We start from the raw sequence: 22,741 nt of genomic DNA, 5'->3' as shown, positions 1-22,741 counted from the left end.
ATTCTCAATCAAACATTAAAGCTCGCCTGGAGTAGATGGTATGACTGGTCTATTCTTCCAGCAGTACTCGGATATAGTTGGAGAGCAGGTGACAAGTGAGGTAACCAATTTCTTTGTCAATGGAGTATTCCCTAAAGAATGGAATTTCACACAGTTATGTCTCATCCCCAAAAAGCTAAACTCACCTCTTATGAGTGACTTGAGACATATAAGCCTGTGTTCGGTTCTATACAAGGTGGTAGCAAAGATCCTAATGGCCAGACTACAGCCTCTCAATCAATCAGCCTTCACAGTTATGTCCCCAAATCAATCAGCCTTCATCCCTGAAAGGTTGATTTCAGACAACATTCTTATTGCTCATGAAGCTGTCCACGGTCTGCGTACTCACAAGGAGATTTCAAAGAACTTCATGGCAGTAAAAACAGATATGTCAAAGGCATATGACAGAATGGAATGGAGTTTTCTGGAAGCTATTCTTTTGGCCCTGGGATTTCATAGGAAGTGGGTGGATATGGTCATGTTTTGTGTTACAACAGTCACGTACACGGTGCTTATAAATGGACAGCCTTTTGGATTAATAAACCCGCAAAGAGGTATTAGACAGGGAGATCCTCTCTCCCCTGCCTTATTTGTTCTTTGTGCGGAGGGTCTAACTCACCTCCTAAACAAAGCTGAAGCTGCGGGTCAAATTAATGGGATTCAGTTTTCACCTCAAGGACCTTCGATCCATCATCCTCTGTTTGTAGACGATAGCTTGTTTCTGATAAAAGCATCGGTGGAACAAGCTTCAACTCTGAAAGGAATTTTATCTGAGTATGGTGATGTCACAGGTCAAATGATCAACTTTGAAAAGTCCTCTATTACTTTTGGGAGCAAAGTTGAGGATGGTATCAGGAATCAGATCCAAGTGAAGCTGGGGATTGTTAAAGAAGGTGGAGCAAGCAAATATCTGGGATTACCAGAATGTTTTAGTTGTTCAAAAATAGACATGCTGGCCTATATCCATGATAACATGAAAAGCAGAATGTCTGGTTGGTTTGCCCGATCTCTCTCACAAGGAGGGAAAGAAATTCTTCTGAAAGCAGTGGCTATGGCGATGCCTATATTTGCAATGTCGTGTTTCAAGCTCCCCAAGAAGACTTGTGAAAATCTGACCTCTGCTATGTCGGCTTTCTGGTGGGATTCCATTGAGGACAAAAGGAAAATGCACTGGATTGGTTGGGACAAGTTATGCCTACCTAAACACCTAGGAGGACTGGGGTTTAAAGATATCCAAATCTTTAATCAAGCTCTTTTGGCAAAACAAGCTTCCAGGATTTTGCAGGATGATAATAGTCTGTTTGCTCTTTTCTTTAAAAGTAGATACTTTGAAGAGGGTGATTTCTTAAGTTCAGACCTTGGAGAGAGACCATCCTATGCATGGAGAAGCATCCTCCACGGGAGAGATCTGCTAAAAAGAGGGCTTAGACAAATGATTGGTGATGGGGAGTCTGTTATGGTTTGGTCCTCTCGATGGATATTGGATGGTGTTATGCGAGCACCATTAATGAAGAATATTATCTTCAATCTGGACTTAAAAGTGAAAGACTTAATTGATGTGGAATCTCACTCTTGGGATCGTACCAAACTGCATTACCACTTCTATCCTAGAGATGTAGAGCTGATCTGCAAGTTCAAGCCAGTTCCTCGATCAAATGACTTCTTCATATGGGAACACACAAAAAGTGGGGTATATTCAGTAAAATCAGGTTATTGGGCTGCCTATGAAAGCGAGAAAATTGATCTGGTAACAGAGGCCTCAATGCAACCGTCCATCCTCCATATAAAAGATCAGTTATGGAAATGCAGTACAGAGCCCAAGATCAAAACATTTATGTGGAAAGCTGTTTCGGGGGCATTCCGGTAGCTGATAAAATGATTGACAGAGGTTTGAAAACCGATTCAAGATGTCAAAGATGTGGGATGGAAGGAGAATCAGCAAAGCATGTTCTTTTCACATGCTCGGTTGCTAGACAAATTTGGGCACTATATGGCTATCCGAATCCGCTTAATGGATTTGATTCTGAATCCTTGTATCAGAATTTGTATTACTTGATCCTTGTGAGCAAAGATAGCAAAGTGCAGGTTGAGATAAGGAAAGCCTTCCCTTGGATTTTATGGCAATTATGGAAAAACAGAAACTTGTTTAGTATTGAAGGCAAAAGATTTAGAGCGCCTGTGACAATCTCAAAAATCAGAGAAAATGTCCAGGAATGGTTTCATGCTCAATCTTTGAAGGAACGGGAGGCAGAAGCTGCGAGCCATAACCTAACTCAGGTTAAAAAGCACTGGTCTCCTCCCCCCTTTGGATGGCTAAAATGTAACTTGGCTTCATCTTGGGATAAAGAATTCAATGTTAGTGGAGCAGCATGGGTTTTGAGGAATGAAACTGGTGAAGTTTTATTACATAGCAGAAAGTCTTTTGCTATGATTCATTCTAAAATGGATGCTTGCCTTCAAAGCTGGCTTTGGTCTATAGAGAGTATGATTAGCCACAATCTTGGGAAGATCATATTCGCTTCAGAAGACTTAGAGTTAGTTGGAGCTCTTCAGCGGCCAAAAGCTTGGCCTTTCTTTTTGTTTTATTCCAGGTCCTTGGAAGCAGCCTTGGGTAATGTTCTGGAATGTAAAGTTTTTTTGGAAGACAGGAACTCAAATCTTGGCGCTCATCTTATAGCAAAGAGTGTAACAAGAGAGGATCGCCGTCAATCTTATGTAGTAACTGGCTTTCCGTGTTGGCTTCAAAAGATTTTTGTAGATGATATGGCTAGAATCGTAGGTTAGATTTAGCCTGGTAGCTGGGTTGATTGCCCTTGATCCTTTTTTGTAACCTTTTATTATTATTATCAATTAATATAATCTTTCAGTAAAAAAAAAAAAAATCCTTTTAATAATTAATTAATTTATTGACTAATTAACTAAAAAAAAAATTGTATTATTTTCGTTCAATTGCTGAAAACCCTAATACGTATACGTACATTCACAACTTTTTTATTATTATATATACTTTTGTATAAAAAAGCTACTTATTGAACACTCCAATTGCTTCCGTCGCTACAAACCCTAAAAAACTTCTGAGGAACAGAGCGCTGTTAAGAAGAAACAGAACCAAAGATGAGACCACCACGCGGCGGCGGGAATTTTAGGGGAAGGGGAGGAAGAGACGGCGGCGGACGTGGACGTTTTGGTGGCGGCGGCGGACGTGGCGGAGGACGCTTTGGTGGTGGTTATCGTGACGAAGGACCTCCCAGCGAAGTCGTTGGTTCGTTCTCTAAACCTTCTTTGACGATTCTCATACTTGCTTTACCGATCAAGCTTTGAAATTAATGAGTGTTTTGTTGCTGAATTCTGAGTATAATTCCCTTGATAAATTGGTTCTTCTTATTAGGATTTTGTTAGATTAATCTTTAGAGTTTAGGTTTTGTGACAGTTTAAATTCAAAGGAACAAACTTGTGGAATTGTCAATCGTTATGAATAAAGTTTTGTTTCTTTGGTTATACAGAAGTTGCAACTTTTCTACATGCTTGTGAGGGAGATGCTGTGACCAAGCTAACAAATCCGAAAATCCCACATTTCAATGCCCCAATCTACCTACAAAACATGACACAGATTGGGAGAGTTGATGAAATCTTTGGTCCCATTAATGAATCTGTACGTGTTATCTCTCTCTCTCTCTCCATCTGTTGCTTTCTTCTTTTTTACTGCCCTGCTCTCTGATATCTAAAGCATTGGTTCTTTACTTTTTTCCAGCTGTTTACTATCAAAATGATGGAAGGTATTGTAGCTACCTCTTATAATCAAGGCGACAAGTTCTTCATTAACCCTGAGAAGCTTTTACATCTATCAAGATTCCTTCCTCAACCAAAGTAAGCTACACTTCCTAAAAAGATAGCTTCTTTCTGACATTTACACTTGTTGAGTTATCAGTTTCTTAGGTCCCTTTTAAGTAGTAGAACAAACTTTGTTGAACTCTTGTTCTGTACTTGTTGCAGGGGGCAATCAGGAGGTGCTCCCCGTGGTAGAGGAGCTCCCCGTGGAAGAGGTGCTCCCCGTGGTAGAGGTGCCCCCCGTGGTAGAGGCAATTTCGGAGGTGCACCCCGTGGTAGAGGGTTTCCACCAAGAGGTGGTTTTCGTGGAGCCTTCAGAGGCCGAGGGAGAGGGTAGATTCATATTCTATATAGCCTTATGTAACTCCTCCTTACTATCTTGGATCATAAAAATGCTTATTTAACAACCATAATGATGGTAATCGTTTTTCAGATTCTAGTTTTTGATACTTAGCTTTATGAAAAGAGTGAAAGAAAAGTTCATTAATCATATGATTTCAAGGTTTTATTACATACAGAAAGCATCATCTGGTTATATAACACACAGATCTGTTAACTCAAGAAGACCTCTAAGTCAAAGTAGGTTTAGAAAATAAAAACATGAAAAGGTTGGCTCGTTTTATTAAGGAGGAGATTCATAAAGAACAGAGTATCTTTAAGCTCCCCAGCCTCTGAGAATGGTAGCCTGAGCCACACGATTAACACCGAGAGTAAAAGCTCCCATCCGGAGATCGCAGGAGTGAGTTTTGCACATCTCTTTCAAGTCCTTGAAAGAGCGAGTCATGTAAGTCTTTAGCTCATCGTTCACCTTCTCTTCTTCCCACATAAACCCTTGTATGTTCTGCACATTACCAATACCAGCAAAACCACTTGATCAACTATCGACTTGGTCTGTCCAAGGTTAGTAGTTTAGAGACTCATACCTGAACCCATTCGAAGTAACTGACAGTGACTCCTCCAGAGTTTGCGTATATGTCTGGGAGAATAACCACACCTTTCTTACTCAATATCTGCAATACAAGTGTCTCCATTACAGATTTGAATTGAGAATTTGCGAAGTAAAAATATAGGGAAATCAAACCTCATCGGCGTCTGGATCAGTTGGATGATTAGCAGCTTCTATGATGAACTTTGCTTTAATCTCATTCGCATTCTCCCTTCAACCAAAACACAATTAATATAAGTTTTAGAGAAACTTTAAAACAAAATGTAAGTTTGTGTAGCAAAAAAAAGCTTGAACCTGTTGATGACACCACCAAGTGCTGCAGGGACGAGGATATCACAATCCTCGAGCAGTATGACATTTGGATCTATTGGATCTGCACCATCAAACCCTTTGACACCTCTGTGTACTTTTGTATACTCGAGCAAGGCCGGGATATCAATACCGTCCTTGCTCTTGATTGCTCCAGTAATGTCACTCACCGCAACTATCTTCCCACCCTTTTCACTTATCAGCTTCGCCGCCCAAGAACCCACGTTACCAAACCCCTAAATAGCCAACAGTTTAACCCGATTGAGAAAAAGTCTCTCTGGTTCCGCGAGAAACATAAAGAAAGATTTTTTAAAACTTCACCTGGATGACAAAACGCTGCCCTGATATGCTCTTGCCGTGGTCGTTAAGCAAAGCTTCGGTTCCAAACATCACTCCTCTTCCAGTAGCAGCGTCTCTCCCTAGCGAACCACCAAGATCCTGGCTCATAACCATCATTTTACCACTCAGGTAACGTCTTATAACAGTGATTAGCAACACAATAATTGTAACTACTGTTACTTACAATGGGCTTTCCAGTCACAACTGCAGGCGAGTAACCATGAAACTTAGAGTACTCATCAAGAATCCAAGCCATTGTCTACAAATTTACCACCAAGGTAAAAAAAATTAAAGATGATGACTCAAGAAGAACAATAACTTAATGGAAACGTTTTGAAGAGAGTTAAACCTGAGGACCAGTGCCCATATCAGGAGCTGGAACATCAGTATGAATCCCAATAAGATCATGAATCTTCTGAGTGAAAACTCGAGTCAACCGCTCGAGCTCGGAGATACTGAGCTTGCTTGGATCACAACCAATCCCTCCTTTGGCTCCTCCGTAAGGAATCTTAGCCACTGCTGTTTTCCAAGTCATGAGCTGAGCCAATGCGTTCACTTCATCCGGGTCAACCTTTTCAATTAAAGAATAATAACACAATAACCGGTTTAGCATCTCGTACCAAGAACCGAAATTGAATTCTGGTTTGGAAGAGAAAATTTACAAAAGTGAAAAAGTCAAAAACCTCGGGATGATATCTGATTCCACCTTTCATGGGACCTCTAGCATTGTCGTGTTGCACTCTGAACCCAACGAATGATGCTAATGTCCCATCGTCTTTCGGTATGGTACATTCCACCTGCCAAAAAATATTTACAAAACCGGTTGATTAAAATTGATTCTTCCGGTTATCTAATTCAGTAACCGGATCAGGGTTGTAATTGGATCAGAAATTAGCGGGTCGGGTTACGAAATGCCCCGAAACATTCAAAAATCAATTTTTTTTCATTAAAATCCGCCGGCCAAGAATCAACTCCGGCCGCCGGAAAAGGCCGCAAAATCAGCCGATCAAGGTTAATTAGTTTAAAAGAAAGGAGTGAAAAAATAAATTATGAGAACCTTAATTTCACGGAAGGGGATAAGAAGACTTTTCTCGAGCTTAGAATCCAAACCAAGAAGCCTTGAAGCTAACTTGAAGTTCCTGTTTGTTGCTGCTAAAGCATTCATCGCTTCCTTCTTCTTCTTTCTTCTTGTTTCTCTCTCTGTGTGTAGACTTTTACTTCGAATGAGCTTTGATCAGAGCGCTGTAATAAAACGACTGTTGAAAAGAGAAGATTGGTGTCAGTGTTTGTTGTTAAGTCAGTGTGTATTTATTTATACACTTTAATAGACTAATAGGGTGTGTGTGTCTATACATAACATGCACGTGATCGATGCTTGGGTAAGATTCAGTGGAGGGTGGAGCTGATTTTAAGTATGTAGGAGCTGATTGAGGCAGTTTCAAAAATCCAAGAGACGATAATTAATGGGATTAGAGGTTACATTTGGTCATTAAATTTCTTTTAAAAGTATGAAGAAAGATATACTTTTTGATAAATTTAGGCAAACACCCTTTAAGATAACTGAAGCGTTTTTTTCCCCTTTTTTCAAAGACAACAAAAAATAACTAATTGATATATATACCTCTTAAGAGTTTTTAGATTTTAGATTTAATTAGACTAATGTTGGGATCAACTAGACTAATTTCTTTGGACACTCATCATCATTAATGTTTTGAGTTCATATTACTGTTGGACTAGGTAGTAACCCGTGCTACAGCACGGGACAAAATATTTTCATATAAATGACTAAAAAATATATTAATCCAAGTGCTACAGCACATGTGTAAATTAAAAAATTAAACCTAATCATGTTTAATTTGTAATGAAAAACGTCCTGTCACATCCCCTTACATCCCAACCCATCCCATCTCATTCTGTCTCATCTCATCTAGTCTCGTCTCGTATTCATCAGAATTTTTTGTCATACGTTCGTTATCTTGTATATAAAATATTTAGACAGTTTTTACAAAAAGAGATTGGGTAAGTTTTATAGACGAAATACCAGAGTTCTCTGTTGAATATTTTTTTATTATTTTAGTTGAAATTAAAAATTATAATTTTCAAAAATTATATTTAGATGGAATACCAAAGTTCCCCGTTTCAGTTTACGTATACTATTTCTTAATAAATACCATAAATAAATTGGGTTTTTTCAAAATTTAATTATTGTTTCTTAAAGTATATGTACTTAATTAGTAAATTAAATTACATAAAAAATACTGGTAAAACATATATTCGGTCAAATAATAAACCATTTTAGGTCGTAAAATTTTAATTGTATAATATCAATATTTTCCATAAAAATTAGGTTTCCACACTTTTACGGTGTTTTGTCAATATTTTGGTGTATATATAGAACAGTGCAACTCGTACTGAAAGTAAACATGATCTTCATCAACTGGAAGATATATATTTTTTTGCATTCCATCCATAATAATCACAGTCTGTGTTTGTTGAAAATATTAAAGGAATTTGGTTACGGGTGTTAAATCTTGTATAATCTCATCCCATCCCGTCCTAATCCATTCTGTTATAATTCTTATGTCCCATAACCATTTTCTTTTAAATAATTATCCATATAATAATGTTATTAATAAATTTTGGCTAAAAACTTTATACGAAATACATGTATTCTCCATTTGAATGTTTAATTTATATAGTTAGTAGAAATTGTAATTCTCATAAATTCTCAAATATTTTCAAAAATATCTAAAATTCTCAAATTACCCGTCTCAAAGTAATTATTTACATGTCACAGAGTCAACATTTTTTTTTGTAAATCGTTTAAGTACCATTTTTTCTATTATACAAATTACTCATTTATGTCTCATATCCACTACTTCTCATCGTAATGCCATAAATAGATTGGACTTTTAATTATAATTTAATTTACATTCTGTTATATAATTATGTGCAGAAACATTAAGATAATTCTGGTGATATTAAGAGTATATTTAAAAACTAAATAAATCTTATGATTAAATATTTTCAATCGTCTTTTAATTAGATTTTGGTTGAAATTATATAGTCTTTTTCAATTGTAACAGAAAATACATCACATCTTATCATGTCTTGTCTCGCCGCATCTCTTATTATAGTTTTATTTTTTTTAGTATGTAATATAGTGATTATTTTTGTGTTGATCATTGTCATTTCCCTTTTTCATATTAGGACATGTGGTTGACATATAAGCATGTTCAAATCAGTGTTCTAATATCGGTGTTAATTAACAGGGTAAATAATTTTCCAATAATATATTTCTTTTAAAAAAAAACATTGAATGGCTTAATTCATAAGTGGAATACTAACATTTCAGTAAAAGTTTTACTATCTATATTTTATGTGATAGACATAAAAAGATAGGAAAATTAACTTATGTAAGGACAACTCTCTGTTTTAACATTTTTTTAAAAAAAATGTCAAGATTAAAATTTTGGAATTCTAGTGAAGTTATATAGCCAAAGCAATTGTCATTTTGGTAATGAAAAATTCATTGTCACTTGTTGAGTAGTAACCCGTGCTACAGCACGAGACAAAATATTCAGGTGTTGACTAAGAATTATATTAATCCAGGTGTTGTAGCAAAGATGCGTTATTTTAATGTGATTGTTTTTTAAATAAACCTAAACGTATTTACTTTGGAACAGGAAATACGTCTTGTCCTGTCCAATCTCCTCACATCACAACTCATCCTCTCTCGTCTCATCTCATCCCGTCTCGTCTAGTCCTGTCTCGTCTCGTATCAATCATAATTTTTTGTCTAATGTTCGTTTTAAAAAAAATTATTAATTGTTACACAATGTTTACTAAAAGAGATGGGGTAATAATAAAAATGGGATACCAGAGTTCTTCGTTGAATATAATTTTATTTAGTAAGTTGAAATTATCAAAAAATTATAATTTTCAAAAACTATATAACTGTTTTCAAAAATACCAAAATTTTAAAATTGCTTGTTCCAAAATAGTTAGTTATATGTTCCATAGTCAATCCGTATCAAAATTAGTGAAAACTTGACATTTGAATTTTATCTACTTATATTTTTTAATTTCCTATTTTTATCTAAAATTTAAGACCTTTTTTTTAAAAAAAATTGTTCAATATATTGGTTCTCATTATGTGAATTACCCGTTTCAGTTTACATATTATTTCTCGTCTTAATACCATAAATAGAATGAACCTCTTCTCAAATTTTAGTTATTATTTTTTGAAAAGTATATGTATTTAATTAGTTAATTAAATTACTCAAAAACACACTGGTATAACATATATTCAGTCAAATAATAAACCTTTTTAGGTTGTAAAATTTTAATTCTATAATATTAGAATTTTCCATAAAAATTACTTGGCCACTCTTTTACGGTGTTTTGTCAATATTTTAGTGTATATGTAGAATACCGCTACTCATACCGAAAATAAACATGATCATCATCTTCATCACCTCGAAAATATTTTTTTTTTTGCAATCCATCCGTAATAATCAAGCAAACCCCGCTTTTATTGAAAATGTTAAAATAAGTTTTTTAATGGGATGTTAAATCTCGTCCAGTCCAGTCTCATCCCATCTCGTCTCGATCCATCCCGTTAGAAATTTTATATTCCATTAATGTTTTCATTTAAATAATTACATAGTAGACAACATAAATTGTAAAGTTTAATATTTTTTTAATGGTTGAACAGTATAATTTTAATCTTAATAAAAATTATTTAATAAATTTGTTTATATACTTTAATTGACATATCTTATTAACATTTTAAACATTGATATATTAAAATCAAAGATTTATATAGTTATTTGTTTAAATAATTGTAAGTTCAGTTTTAACGTATTAAAGTGATAAAATAATTAACCCGTTCTACAAACATTTATATAAAAATAATACCATAGAGCCAGATCATTAACGATTTTCCATTAAAGGTCGTCCAAACCGGTTTCTCAGTAAATTGACGGATTAAATTTAAAAGACCGGGTTAACTTGCCTGTTCCATTAAAGGTTTTGTTTGTCTACATATTCTTATAATTCTCTCTGTTAAAGCTACTTCTTAGGTCGTCCAAACCGGTTTCTCAGGAAATTGTCGACAAAAGACACATGATCATAAATGATTTTCCCATATCAAAAAGTCTTGGTTTCACAAATTAATTCGAGTACAAAAACATTATAACAACATTAACCATATAGAATCCCACTTTCAACAAAATATGGATCAAAATTCAATTTTGATAACTGGATCACACAAAATATAAAATATCATTAATGATTTCCAAAATAATTTAACAGAGAGAATGAGTATAATGGAAAAAAACAAAAACGAAACTTGTCTTTTTGCTAGCAGCTTACAGCTCCACATATTCGACCATTGACATATTTTTTGTAAATTTCCCCAGTTCATAACCTGGAGAACCCTGCATCGTTGAAGTCTGCTAAGAAGATATAATGTAACAATTATGTCGAGTTCCTCATTTAGTCATTTTGAAAAGCATTTATGGGACATAAAATTTCATCTGCAAACATGAATCATCAAGCCTGCAAAGAAAACCTGCATTTTCTCAAACCTGAACCTGCATCTTATAAAGCCAAATTAATTCACAAAAACCTACAATTTGTAACATAGACAAACGAAACCTGCAATCTATATAATAACTTAGACAAACCAAACATGCAACTTAGATAATCAAAATCTGCAAATTAATTAACCGAACCCTACAAAATAATTAACTAAAACCTGCAAACTTACACAACAAAAAGGTAAGAAACCAGAAATATTAACAATGGTTCAGGAAAAAGGTAACAAAAAGAATTTAATAGTAATACGTACCTCAAAGAAAATGGTGAGGAGTGGTGGTATGTGTATCCCGATTTCTTCTCCAACCCGGAGGACTCTGCATTGCTGAAGTTACAGAAGTAAATCAGTACCTTTCAAAGATTGAAGATAAGAGAAATATCACATCAAGATTTTGGGATTTGGTTAAAGAGTTCAAACCTTAAGAGGATGAGCTAGATGGACTGCAAATCGTTTAATGGAATTAGATGCACTCTCGAGAATTGTTGTCCCACTTGTGTCAAGTTCCTCATCATGTTTCCTAGCATTTCTTAAACGCATCTAAAGCAAATCAAATTTCAACTGTAAACGTGAATCATCAAGCCTGTAAACCAAACAAAATTATATTTCAAAATAAACCTACAACTTAGAAACAGAACCTGCAACTGATACAACCAAACTCTGCAAATTAATTTACCAAAACATGCAATATACAACTTAGACAAACCGAATCATCACCAATATCATAAGGATCTGTTTACTTATAAGTATCGGTTTTTCAAATCTAAAACCATTCAAGGATGTATAAATATACAGATAGTGAACCATCACCAATCCCTACTATTAAAAGAAAAATGTTTTATAAAACTAACCTTAGTGAATTAAGTTCAACGTGTACTAAGGTCAAGAAGAAGATTATACTTGAAAGTAAGAAAACGGAGTAAAATATGGACTAATAATAGCTTGCATACAGATTCACCTAAATAAAACCATTGCATATGAAATCAGTCCAACGTGTGATAAAAAAAATCATTGCCCATGAATATGCAAAAACTGAAAAGAAAAAAAAACATGGCGAATTAAATGACATAGAAGACGGAGAGATTTATAGAAGCGTAATTAGGCTTAGGCTGAGGGTTGGACTCATGTTCGGAGTCGATATCTTCTTCTTCTTCTTCAAATTGATCACCGAATCATCTTCACCTCTCTTCTTATAAGTCACCTCTCTAATCCTAGAGACAAAAAGTCCCTTAAGTTAGGTTAAACCTCAACGTTTGTTCTATAAGTGGTAGAATATATATTTTATAAATTTGGCTTAAAGAAATGAAATTAACCTTTTCACATCCAGAGCTTGATAATATTGAAATGTTTCATATTCTAAGGAAATCCTCTGCACCTTCCATGGCCAAAAAAACTACATGTCATACATGTAAACATTTATGAAACTCTCTATTGCCTTAAGTAATTTAGTTCAGAATTAATCTTCTGCATAAACATAATCTTTAATAACGGTATATTACCTCTTGCGAGCATGAAACCATAAATTGACGGCGGCGACAGAGCAAGGCTTACTTGACCGGAGAGATGAATCACGCATGTTTCTGAGGTTGAGTTATCATCTCAAAATCGTGATGATGATCAGACAAACACAAAATCATTATACAAATCAAGATTCTGAAACAAAATTCCAATTAAACTTAGAATTTACTCATAAAACATAGACTTAAAATGTAAATTTAGTTAAAAGAGAAACAAAAACCTTAGCCATGAAATCTTGCCGTCTTCTCTTCCTCTACATGACTACATCTCTTCGACTTTGTCGACAAAAAGAAAAAAAAAATCCATTTGGGAGAGACGGCGAGAGAGGAGAGGCTAAAGAAAAAAGTTTTGTGTAAGTGATTGACGGCGACAAAGAGTATAGAGAGAGAAACACCTTTTTAGGTTTTTTAAATCGACGGACACCATAAAAATGAATCAACGGTCACGATTAAATAAAAGGATCCAAATTCTTAAAATGGGTCGTTTAGGATCCGCGTGTTTATCCGTTTAGAGGGGTGTGAAATTTCGTTGTTACCCTCTAAAAAAATCGAATATTTGGTCATAACTCTAATGACATACCCTTGTAATTTCTTACAAAACGAAGGTTTAGTCCATAAACTGTGTTTCAAAATAATAGTAGGGATGTCGACATATTTGGGGTGTCAATGAAATGTTTTTCCGAAAATGTAATAAACAGTTTGGGAAAACTAAACATTTGTGCTATGTATTGTCAGGAAATAATTGAGCCGAATTAAGAACGAACATTCATAAAACGTTACATGTTATTAATTACTATATGGCATCTCATGCTATTTTATATATATATATATATATATATATATATATATTCCTAAGTGAAATTAGTGGGGAATGTAACACATAATACTAATAATCTTTTGATTTGGATAGAGAGATATCGTTGCATAGTCATCTTCGCATTAAATCGTAATTTCTTTGATTTTTCTTAATTGGTGTATGTTGTTGACTTGTAAACAATCTTATCCACTATGTTTCTCTTTGTCATCGCAATTGGCAATTAATATGCGTCCAAAACACACATGTACGGATTCAACATATTTAAAATTAAAACTTTCGTTAAAGTTTATAACTATAGTATAATTGAGAGTGTATTAATTACTACATTTTGCGACCCATATGCCACCCATGAATGATTATTTATAAATCAAAAACTAATATCCTTGTTCTGCTTCTTCTAGAGGCTATTGACCATTTCAAGAGATGGATCTTATCTTAATTTGTGTGGTATGAAAATTGATCTAATTGTGTTTTTTCTTGTCAGTGTTGGATTGATGTTGTATTCGTGGTGAAGTCACACCGTTTGAGACTAGGTTGTTGAAAGAGAAGGAAACAAAAAGACAAAGGCATGTGTATTTGACCTACGCAGCCTATAATAGTAGCTTAGGCCTTCATCTCTTACACGTATCGTGATATAGGAAAAGGAGAGTGAAGCTGACGTGGAGATTTAAGAAGATTTGATTGGAGGAAAAAGAGTAAATGACGTGATGTTCGTTGGCAATTGAGGAAACTGAAGAATAAAGAGTAGGAAGAGTTCGTTTGTGAAGAATATGTGAAAATCTGAGAATTGTAATTCTTTTTCTTTCTAGTTTTGCTGGTGTGTGTTCCTCATTGTTAGATTGAGATCCTTCTATGGATTCTAACATGAGAAGTTGAATCTGCGTTTTATGAACGCCAATTCAAATATATTGTTTGATTCTGTTCTTAATCGATAGATTTGTGGTTTAACTGTATTATATCGAAGAATCTCTAGTTTGCTTATGAATGTTCTACATATCATCAACTAAAACTTAAATGCCATTGTTTCTAACTTCCAACTTCCAAGAGACTGAGTCGTTTGCATAAATATATATATGCCATCGTCTGCAGAACCCGGCCCACACTTGTTGTGGTATATTCAAAACTAAAGTAATGATCAATTTATGACAAAGCCCTTCCATTGGAATGGATAAAGTTCTCAAGAAAATAAAAATATATAGTATAAATTAGATGTCATTCTACAGACAGAACAGAAGATTCTTTGCTGCTATCTTAACACATGTTACAGACTCTGCCTCTATATCCATAGAGTGTTTATAAATTATATAGTAAAGTCTCTCACATACTTGAAACATATAGAAATTATCAAATCATGGCAAAATACCCCAATGGGATCAATCAACCAAATTTACAAGAAATATCTAAAGAAATCACTTCATAAATTTATTGTCATTCCATTTAAAAAGATGAGAGCTCTCTTACAATGAGATGAAACTCTCAATGTGATTTGGTAAAACATACAAGTCATTGACAAGATCAAATCCAAGTCTATCAGGTTGCCAAATCTCGTTACCTGAAATTCCAGCAAACTTAGTTTCTCTTATACTGTCTTTCTTCGGATCAAAATACACAACACAGAACGATCCATTCAAACTCATTCCCGTATAAATAAGCTCACCAGCATCAGTAACACCCTTCAGATCCAAAGACTTGAATCTTTTGTTAGCAGGAAGACTGAAAAGAAACTGTTTACACGACCAATATTTTCCATTCTCTGCATCCTCCAAACTCCATACTTCAACAACAGAGCCAATGGAACTTATCAAAGCCAACCTTCCCTCATAAGATACCATGAGAAAACGAACGTAATCACGCATGGGAAACTCGATCAAACCGAAACTTTCAGACCTCAGATCAAAGCTCACTAAAGCATGCCTATAAGGCATGCAAATAGCTTTATAGTAGATAACTCCATTAATGCATCTCCCACTGTCTTTAGCAGGCCAGTGGATAGGGCTGCCTTTGGTTATTACTCTCCATGATTCTCGAGCTCCTAATGTAAGAACTTGAGTGTTGCATCCTCTGACAATGCACAGTGCTTTGTATTTCCCTTCAATCGGTTCATACCCTAAAAACCCTCCTACGTAGTATCCGTCTCCGGTGCCTTGAGGTTCAGGTAAAGTGAAGAATTGTTTCATGGTAGGGTTCCAAATCTCGAGCCTTTTAGAACCTTCTAAGCAAATCAAACCGTGAACAGAATCAAAACGACGGACGAAACCAATCTTTGGGGTTGTGATTTGACAATCTTCCACATGAGAATAAGTATCCTTGTGTTGCGGAGACGAGAAAACGATCAGCTTGTCGTGTTTTCGGAAGACTAGTAGCACACTCGGTGGTGATGTCTTCTTGGACCGAGCATTGATGAACTCTGGTGTGGTGGTGATGAACGACCATAGCTTACAGACAGAGCGACATCTCACGATTGATTTCGCAGGAAGTCTTAAGAGTATCTCGACGGTTATGTGGAGAGGAATCGAGTTAGCAACTGACTGAGATTTGTGATTACGATGTGAGGATCTTGTCTTCGATATAGATGAAGATTGTGTTGTTCTCTGCTTCTCTTCTTGTTCGTCCATGGCCAATTGCTCCAAAATCTTACTTTCTTTAAACTCTCTAATTTGTTCGTTCGTCTTCTTTGAACGTTTATTTGCTCTTCCGTCTGCTACATTCAAGCGTTATATAAATCAGGTAAATTTGAGAAAAAGGCAAAAACAAATTAAGTAAATTGGTAATAATACATATTAGTATAAGTTTCATGATTTCTATTTTTTTTGTCTTTTTATAATTTACCAGCTTCAGTAAACACCCTTCAGTTTCCATTTTTTTTTTGTAAGGAGGATGAGGTAAGCGAACGTGTTTATATGCATCCCCCCAAAAGTCAATTGCTTCAGAGTCAAACTTGTGATCTCCAAGAACAGAATCTCACATGTTTCTAACAGATGCTACAAGGTTCTTTTCTTGATGTTTTTGTAATGCTACTTCTTTGTCCTACTCTCAAAACTAAAAGAACGAGTTCTGTTTCTGATTGCCAAATCTTTCTATACTAAAACAGCTTATGTTAGTAATTATAAAAAAATATTAGCGTGGTGGTGAGTGATAATAGTTTGATGAAACAGTAAATTTATTCATTGTATTTATTTCAAGATCATAAGGTTACACATCAAGGTTTCTACATAAAAACCTGACGTAGTCATTAGGCAAGGAAATCTGAAAACACAAGTAGCTTGAACGGAATAATTAAAGAAAGGAGGGTATCCGGGAAAGAGAAGTAAGAAACAAGCATCACTAAGATGTTCCACCACATTGCAACATTCTTTAGTGAGACCATTGAATTGATCCTTGAGCCCATTTTTCACCACTTCAAAACATCCTTTTACGTTATTTATCGAAGACAAACATTTATCATACGGCTGAGCTTCCGATGGTCGGAAAATCAAAGTAGAGATCAGAGTTAAGAAAAAGAACATCGTTTTGGTTTGTTTTGATATCATTTTGTAGTTTTTGTTTTAGAAGGAGAATATAGAAATTGTATAATGGATTTGTACTACTATTTGAAAGGCCCAAAAAAACATTTCCTCGATTACTAAAAAACACTCTAATTTCTCCAAAAGATCCTCACACTCATGGCCCTACTTTCTCCTATCTCAAACTTGATAAAGTTGTTGAGTCCATAGACACATAATAAAACATTGTTATTCGTCTAATCCATTTTTGGGAAGCCCGCGATTTAAAATGCAACAACTTTCTTCTTAGTGTTGATTGTGATCTTGTTTCAAAATATAGGATGTCTTAGTAGAAACACGCATATTAAGAAAAAGTTATTTTTAAAAAGTTTAATCAATCATAATCAAGACTGCATAATAGAAAATACTCCATCTGTTCCAAAATATAGAATTGTTTGGCTAAAAGCATGCTTATTAAGGAAAATTTTAACACAAATAACTCATTAATTGACCACAAAAAAAGAAAAAAATAGAATGGATAATTAAGAATATTAAGAGACACATTTTATTCCACTTAAATAGGGGTTGTTAACAAATTACAAGAAAAAAATTTCAGATGCGAGTCATTTTTTTGTAAACACTTTGAAACTAAAATTCAAAGTTTTCACTATGGAGCCATACGAACCAAGAAACTCCAATTGTTTATCTCTATATAATTTCTTTGGTCTAACAATGATTTACCAAATTTTTCATGGAGTACAATATTGATTTGAATTTTCCAATCCTAAATCATGAGGCAGAAGTTTTGATTGATTTAAACCAAATTCCAAGGATAGAAGAAGATGATTGATATGCTCAAATTAAACCTAGAGCTACTCTCTCAAATTAAGAGATCACTGCAGTACTTAGGGGTCGAATTCCACAAAGACTCAAGACTACACAATAAATTGTAGAGTTTTTCAATTATGCTAAACATATTAAATTGAATTAAAATAAAAGCAATGCAATATATTAAATAAAAGCTGTTGTAAATTCAAAAGATCAAAAAGCTAGGCATAGGGAATTTCTCAGGAAATTATGAAATATTATATCAGGAAATAAATAGGATTCAAACAATTAAGAACAGATCTAGAACTCTAAACACTTTTGTAAATTAAATCAGTTCTCACTGCAAATAATATCTAAATTTAAAACCAGAAAATCCAAATCTCTTTGTAAAATTCTAGGTTAAAAATCAGCAATAAAATCAGGTTTAGATTCTTCACAAAATTATTAAATCAAATCTTTTTGCAAGAAATAATTTTGCTCATCAAAAGGTTTTATCAGGAAAACTATGTCCTAAAAACTATATATATATGTCCTAAAAACTATATATATATGTCAACAGATATCATACAAAAGAAGTTTCAGATCTTTTTTCAGTGCCTATACAAATCGTACGGAAGATTTGGCGAAGAGCAAAAGAAACAACTAAAGATGGAAAAGTTGATGTATCTCATAGAAGAACTGGAAATTGTGGTCGTAAGAAAATTGCACTTGATGTGGATAAAGTTGCCACCATTCCATTATAGAAGCACACAACTTTGAGAACGTTTGCCGTAGCTATGGACATGAGTCTTGGAACATTACATAGGCGTAAGAAAGAAGGAGCTATTCGACGTCATACCAATCCGATCAAACCACATTTGAAGGAAGCAAATCTGAAAGGTAGACTAGAATTTTGCATTTCTATGCTCGATAAGAATACTCTACCTCATGAACCAAAGTTTGTTGATATGTACAATATTGTGCATATCGATGAAAAGTGGTTTTATATGACGAAGAAGACCGAGAAATATTATCTACTTCCGGTTGAAGACGATCCACATCGTACATGCCAAAGTAAGAATTTTATTGGGAAAGTAATGTTTCTAGCGGCGATGGCTCGTCCAAGATTTGATGAGGAAGGAAATGAGGTATTTTCTGGAAAAATTGGTATCTTTCCATTTGTTACTTTGGAAGCAGCCAAGAGGCGGAGTAAGAATAGAGATGCAGGAACTTTAGAACTAAAAGCATCAACTTCTGTTAAGAGGGAGGATATAAAGGCATGCTTGATTGAAAAAGTTCTTCCCAAAATTTATGAAAAGTGGCCAAGAGAAGATAGGGGAAAGACTATTTTATCCAACAAGACAATGCAAGGACACATATCGCATGCTCGGATACAGATTTTCAAGAAGCAGCGTCAAGATATGGCTTTGACATACAGTTGAAGTCTCAACCACCGAACTCGCCAGATCTAAATATTTTAGATCTTGGATTTTTTAGTGCCATTCAATCGCTGCAACATAAAGCATGTCCAAAAACCATAAAAGATCTTGTTTGTGCGGTAGAAGAGTCATTTGAAAGGTATCCTACAAATCAGGTAAACAGTATCTTTTTTACTCTTTCAATCTTGTATGCTAGAGATCATGAAAGTTGGAGGATCAAACAAGTACAAGATACCGCATATGAAGAAATCTACATTGGAAAGAAATGGTCTTCTTCCCAAACAATTAAGTTGTGATGCTATGTTGCTGGAACAGGTGTTGAACATTCTCAGGTCGTCAAATTAGTAGAAATGGTCTTCTTTTGTCTCTGTTTTTTTTTTGGTTGTGAACATTCTCAGATCGGATTTTATTGCTTGTAAACTCTTGATGATACCTCTGCAGTTCTAAGGATTTTATTACTTCAGCGACACTCTACACTGTAGCCCCAATACACTTCCTTCATTTTTACTACTTCAGTTAATGGAAGTATCTCTTTTTAAAGGATTAAAAGTTCATGAAAAGTAAAGAGGTTATAATTCAGAAGCTGTGTGTATACCTTCCACATGTTTCTCTGCTTATCAAGTTATTGTTCTCTCAGTGTGAAAACCATGTGCTTTGTTTTGTACAGGCGAGTGAAGATCCTCTAACCGTCAAAGTTTACCGTCTTAAGCTCTATGCATCTTTGAGGGTAATACTTGTGTTCTTTTGTATACATGTATTGGGTTGTCATAAGTGATCCAAATATAGAAAAATACTCCACTAGTCCTCTACGTTCATAGCAAGTGGAACAATATCCAAAGAGAAAAAACAAAAAACAAAAAAAAGTTATAAGACTATCAATAAGATTATCTACTGCATCAAACTGCATCACATGAAATTTTAATTATGATACAAACCTCAGAATATGCAGGGAGCAATATCTTCAACATATCCAATTTAATTTCTTCCCATGAATTTTCCAGATGAGAGGCTCCTTCGTCGTAATACGGTTCGTTCAGATCGAATTGATGAATGGTCCCATAAACTGCCTTTTTGATCGATTTAAGTTTTTTTGCTATGCTTTCTTTTTGTTCTGGTATTTCGGTGGGAGGAGTTTCTTCTTCGTCATCATGAGGATATTTGTTTAAATCAAATTTGTGAGGATTTGATTTGCTAATGGGTTGAACTTCTTTTGATTTGCTTTCTCTTTTTTCCATTTTTTTATCTCAGATTTTTTTTTTTGTTTATGAAAAGATCAGTTTTTAAACCCATGAATTTGGAAGACGATAAGTTTTGCAAAAATGGAGTAATGACACAATACAAATAACGATGTAGTAGAATTTAGAATTTTAAAATTGTTTGACCAAAATTGTTTTAATACTTGCATAGAAATCTGAGAAAATTCTATATTTTGGAACAAAAAAAAGGCTAAACAATTCTATATTTTGGAACAGAGAGAGTATAAAATTAATCTAAAAGTTGCATAGAAAATTATAAACATCATATATTATGAAACAAAAATAATCCTCTAAACATCCTATATTATGAAATGGAGAGAGTAGTATAAAGTAAATATATTTTTTCTACACTCTAATAAGTTGACAAATAGACATTCTTCCTTATGATATGTGTCATCTTCTAAAATTAAATTTTATAATTATTTGTTTTCATTACTTTCAGTTATAATCAAAAAATCAAATCCAAATATATTATTTTTCATCTTTTATAAATTTATATTAAAAATGTATATGAGTGATATTATTCCAGCATATTTTTCCTTTTTATCATTTATTTTAATTATTATATTGTTTTACCTTGAACTCTGGATTAAATCTAGGTAAATGAAAGGGTTCTTATCAAACTTATACTTCTAAGAAATGGACACATGTCCTATAATAATATAGGACACATGTCCTATAATAATATAATTATTTTGGGTTCTGATATATAATGCAAACAGCAAAACGTATTTAAAGTGAAAGCATTATTGTTTTTAAGGAAATTAGTTACACAAATTGTTTTATTATTATTATGCAATTAATAATTAGTTACACAAGTGTAAAATTTTTTTATCCCATGATGTGAATATTTAATATGATATTAAAGCCTGCTAAAACTAACTTTCACAAATGAACCACATCTATACACTGATATAGCCCAGTAAAAAGTTGTAATTAAAATTCATATGTTGGTCTACTTATATATTAAAATATAATAAAAACCTGAAAAATCAAACATTTAAAATGCATGATATCATTATTAATGTAATGTATTAGATTCATTGCTAAAATGATAACAAATCTAAGACGTTTTAATAAATACATAAGCTCATGCCCTGATATGACAAGTTTACATTGTTACATATATTTTTTATATGAAAAAGAAAATTAACCAAAAAATAAGCAAAAAATAAGCAAAAATTATGTAAGCTATAAGTCAAACATAAGTAAAATATTTTGATGTAAATAAAAAACTAAAATAATAACAACATGTTAATCTATGTTATTTCTTTAAAATAGAACAGTGATTATATAACAGCCCAGGTGTTAGTAATTAAATAGATATTTTTTTTTTGATCAAACTAACTAAATTTATATTAAGAGCTGACATTAGTAATTAAACAGATATTAAGAGCTGACACGTAATATGGCTATATGAGCTTTTGTGGTATGTTTATTTAATGTGGCAATGTCATGGGAAGAAAGTTACCGCTCCGGTGACGGAGATCGTTGGACCAGGTAAGTCAACTTCGACATCGCTCGAGACCAAACCGTCGCGTCTTCCCCTCGGTACGCTGTAGGTCGGTCCACCGACTAAAGCCACAGAGTCGCGAGTCGCTAAGGCGAGACCGTAGAGGGACACGCCGACTCCAGCTGAGCATAGCCGTGCCTTATGCTTTGCAAAAGAGGCATTTATTTGCCTAAGGCCACAAAAAAAATAAAAAAATCAGGCCACATTTTTATCTATAAACTAGATTGAACATTTTTTATGTAATGTTTTAGGAAATTTTTGGAAACAAAACTCAACATTCACATTAATTTGTTTTTTCCTTTACATAAGCTATTATATCTTACTCTTTAAAGTTTTCTTTTTAAAAAAATTAATAATATTTCTTTTTTTTATAACAAAAAAAAAAATCTCTCTTAAAAATAAATTATGTGAAGCTTCATTCTAAAATTTTGCCTTAGGCCTCTACGGACTTGGCAGGGCACTGCAGCTGAGCCCTGATCCGGTCGATCAGTTCGAACTCCCTAACGCTACCGTTAGCTCCGGCAGCTTTTTCCGACGAACGAGTGGCGGTTGAGTCGACTAAGATAACAAGTTTTCTTTGTGTTTTGAAACATAGTGACTAAGATAACAAGTTTTGTTGATGAATGGTAAAAGTATTTGTTTAACGAGTTGTAACCCATGCATGTTTATCAAGTTTTATCATTGATAAATGATATCTTAGTTGTATAACGAGTCAAAATAATATTTTTGTCTAAAAAAGTATTTGTTTTGAAACATAGTGACTAAGATAACAAGTTTTATCATTGATAAATGATTTTTAAAACGATGCCATTTATGTTACCTTTTCTTTTATAAAGTTTAACACGACCAT

At 33.9% G+C, this 22,741-nt stretch overlaps 3 protein-coding genes, 1 long non-coding RNA gene and 3 pseudogenes across 24 annotated transcripts; 3 read left to right on the top strand and 4 right to left on the bottom strand.

Annotated features, from left to right (window-relative positions):
• The first annotated feature begins 1,914 nt into the window (after positions 1–1,914).
• LOC147918615 (uncharacterized) lies at positions 1,915–2,823 on the top strand. Its single transcript, XM_087503604.1, has one exon. The coding sequence runs from the start codon at positions 1,915–1,917 to the stop codon at positions 2,821–2,823; it is 909 nt and encodes a 302-aa protein (XP_087359730.1).
• A 205-nt stretch (positions 2,824–3,028) lies between these two features.
• LOC104770146 (putative H/ACA ribonucleoprotein complex subunit 1-like protein 1) lies at positions 3,029–4,299 on the top strand. The gene is made up of 4 exons (XM_010494517.3): positions 3,029–3,301; positions 3,543–3,691; positions 3,791–3,906; positions 4,033–4,299. Exons 1-4 carry the CDS (start codon positions 3,154–3,156, stop codon positions 4,202–4,204), a joined length of 585 nt encoding a protein of 194 aa, XP_010492819.1. The 5' UTR covers positions 3,029–3,153; the 3' UTR covers positions 4,205–4,299.
• A 23-nt stretch (positions 4,300–4,322) lies between these two features.
• On the bottom strand, positions 4,323–6,952 carry LOC104770145 (glutamate dehydrogenase 1). 2 transcript variants are annotated; one of them, XM_010494516.3, is made up of 10 exons: positions 6,815–6,952; positions 6,519–6,717; positions 6,145–6,258; positions 5,811–6,032; positions 5,646–5,720; positions 5,444–5,560; positions 5,108–5,358; positions 4,949–5,024; positions 4,791–4,877; positions 4,323–4,708 (listed from the first exon to the last, which is right to left on the bottom strand). In XM_010494516.3, the coding sequence occupies exons 2-10, from the start codon at positions 6,624–6,626 to the stop codon at positions 4,523–4,525; spliced, it is 1,236 nt and encodes a 411-aa protein (XP_010492818.1). In that variant the 5' UTR covers positions 6,627–6,717; positions 6,815–6,952; the 3' UTR covers positions 4,323–4,522. The 2 variants fall into 2 exon arrangements, with proteins under 2 accessions (XP_010492818.1, XP_010492817.1); XM_010494515.3 differs by lacking the exon at positions 6,815–6,952 and having other exon boundaries at positions 6,519–6,784.
• Positions 6,953–10,728: 3,776 nt separating this feature from the next.
• On the bottom strand, positions 10,729–13,003 carry LOC104770144 (uncharacterized). 20 transcript variants are annotated; one of them, XR_764494.3, is made up of 6 exons: positions 12,799–13,003; positions 12,560–12,713; positions 12,374–12,453; positions 11,481–12,271; positions 11,316–11,387; positions 10,729–11,023 (listed from the first exon to the last, which is right to left on the bottom strand). It is a non-coding gene; the product is annotated as an uncharacterized LOC104770144 (long non-coding RNA). The 20 variants fall into 20 exon arrangements; XR_015593615.1 differs by having other exon boundaries at positions 10,729–10,917; positions 12,560–12,640; XR_015593624.1 differs by having other exon boundaries at positions 10,729–10,902; positions 12,374–12,435; positions 12,560–12,640.
• Positions 13,004–14,851: 1,848 nt separating this feature from the next.
• LOC104772339 (F-box protein At5g18160 pseudogene) lies at positions 14,852–16,009 on the bottom strand (annotated as a pseudogene).
• A 2,237-nt stretch (positions 16,010–18,246) lies between these two features.
• On the top strand, positions 18,247–19,467 carry LOC147918614 (uncharacterized; annotated as a pseudogene).
• Positions 19,468–21,831: 2,364 nt separating this feature from the next.
• Positions 21,832–22,741, bottom strand: LOC147918613 (peroxidase 57 pseudogene; annotated as a pseudogene).

Source organism: Camelina sativa, chromosome 20, assembly GCF_030686135.1.
Source record: "Camelina sativa cultivar CO46 ecotype springtype chromosome 20, ASM3068613v1".
NCBI lineage: Eukaryota > Viridiplantae > Streptophyta > Magnoliopsida > Brassicales > Brassicaceae > Camelina > Camelina sativa.
The sequence above is the reverse complement of the archived record's forward strand: the minus strand, read 5'-3'. Positions and strand labels throughout refer to the sequence as shown.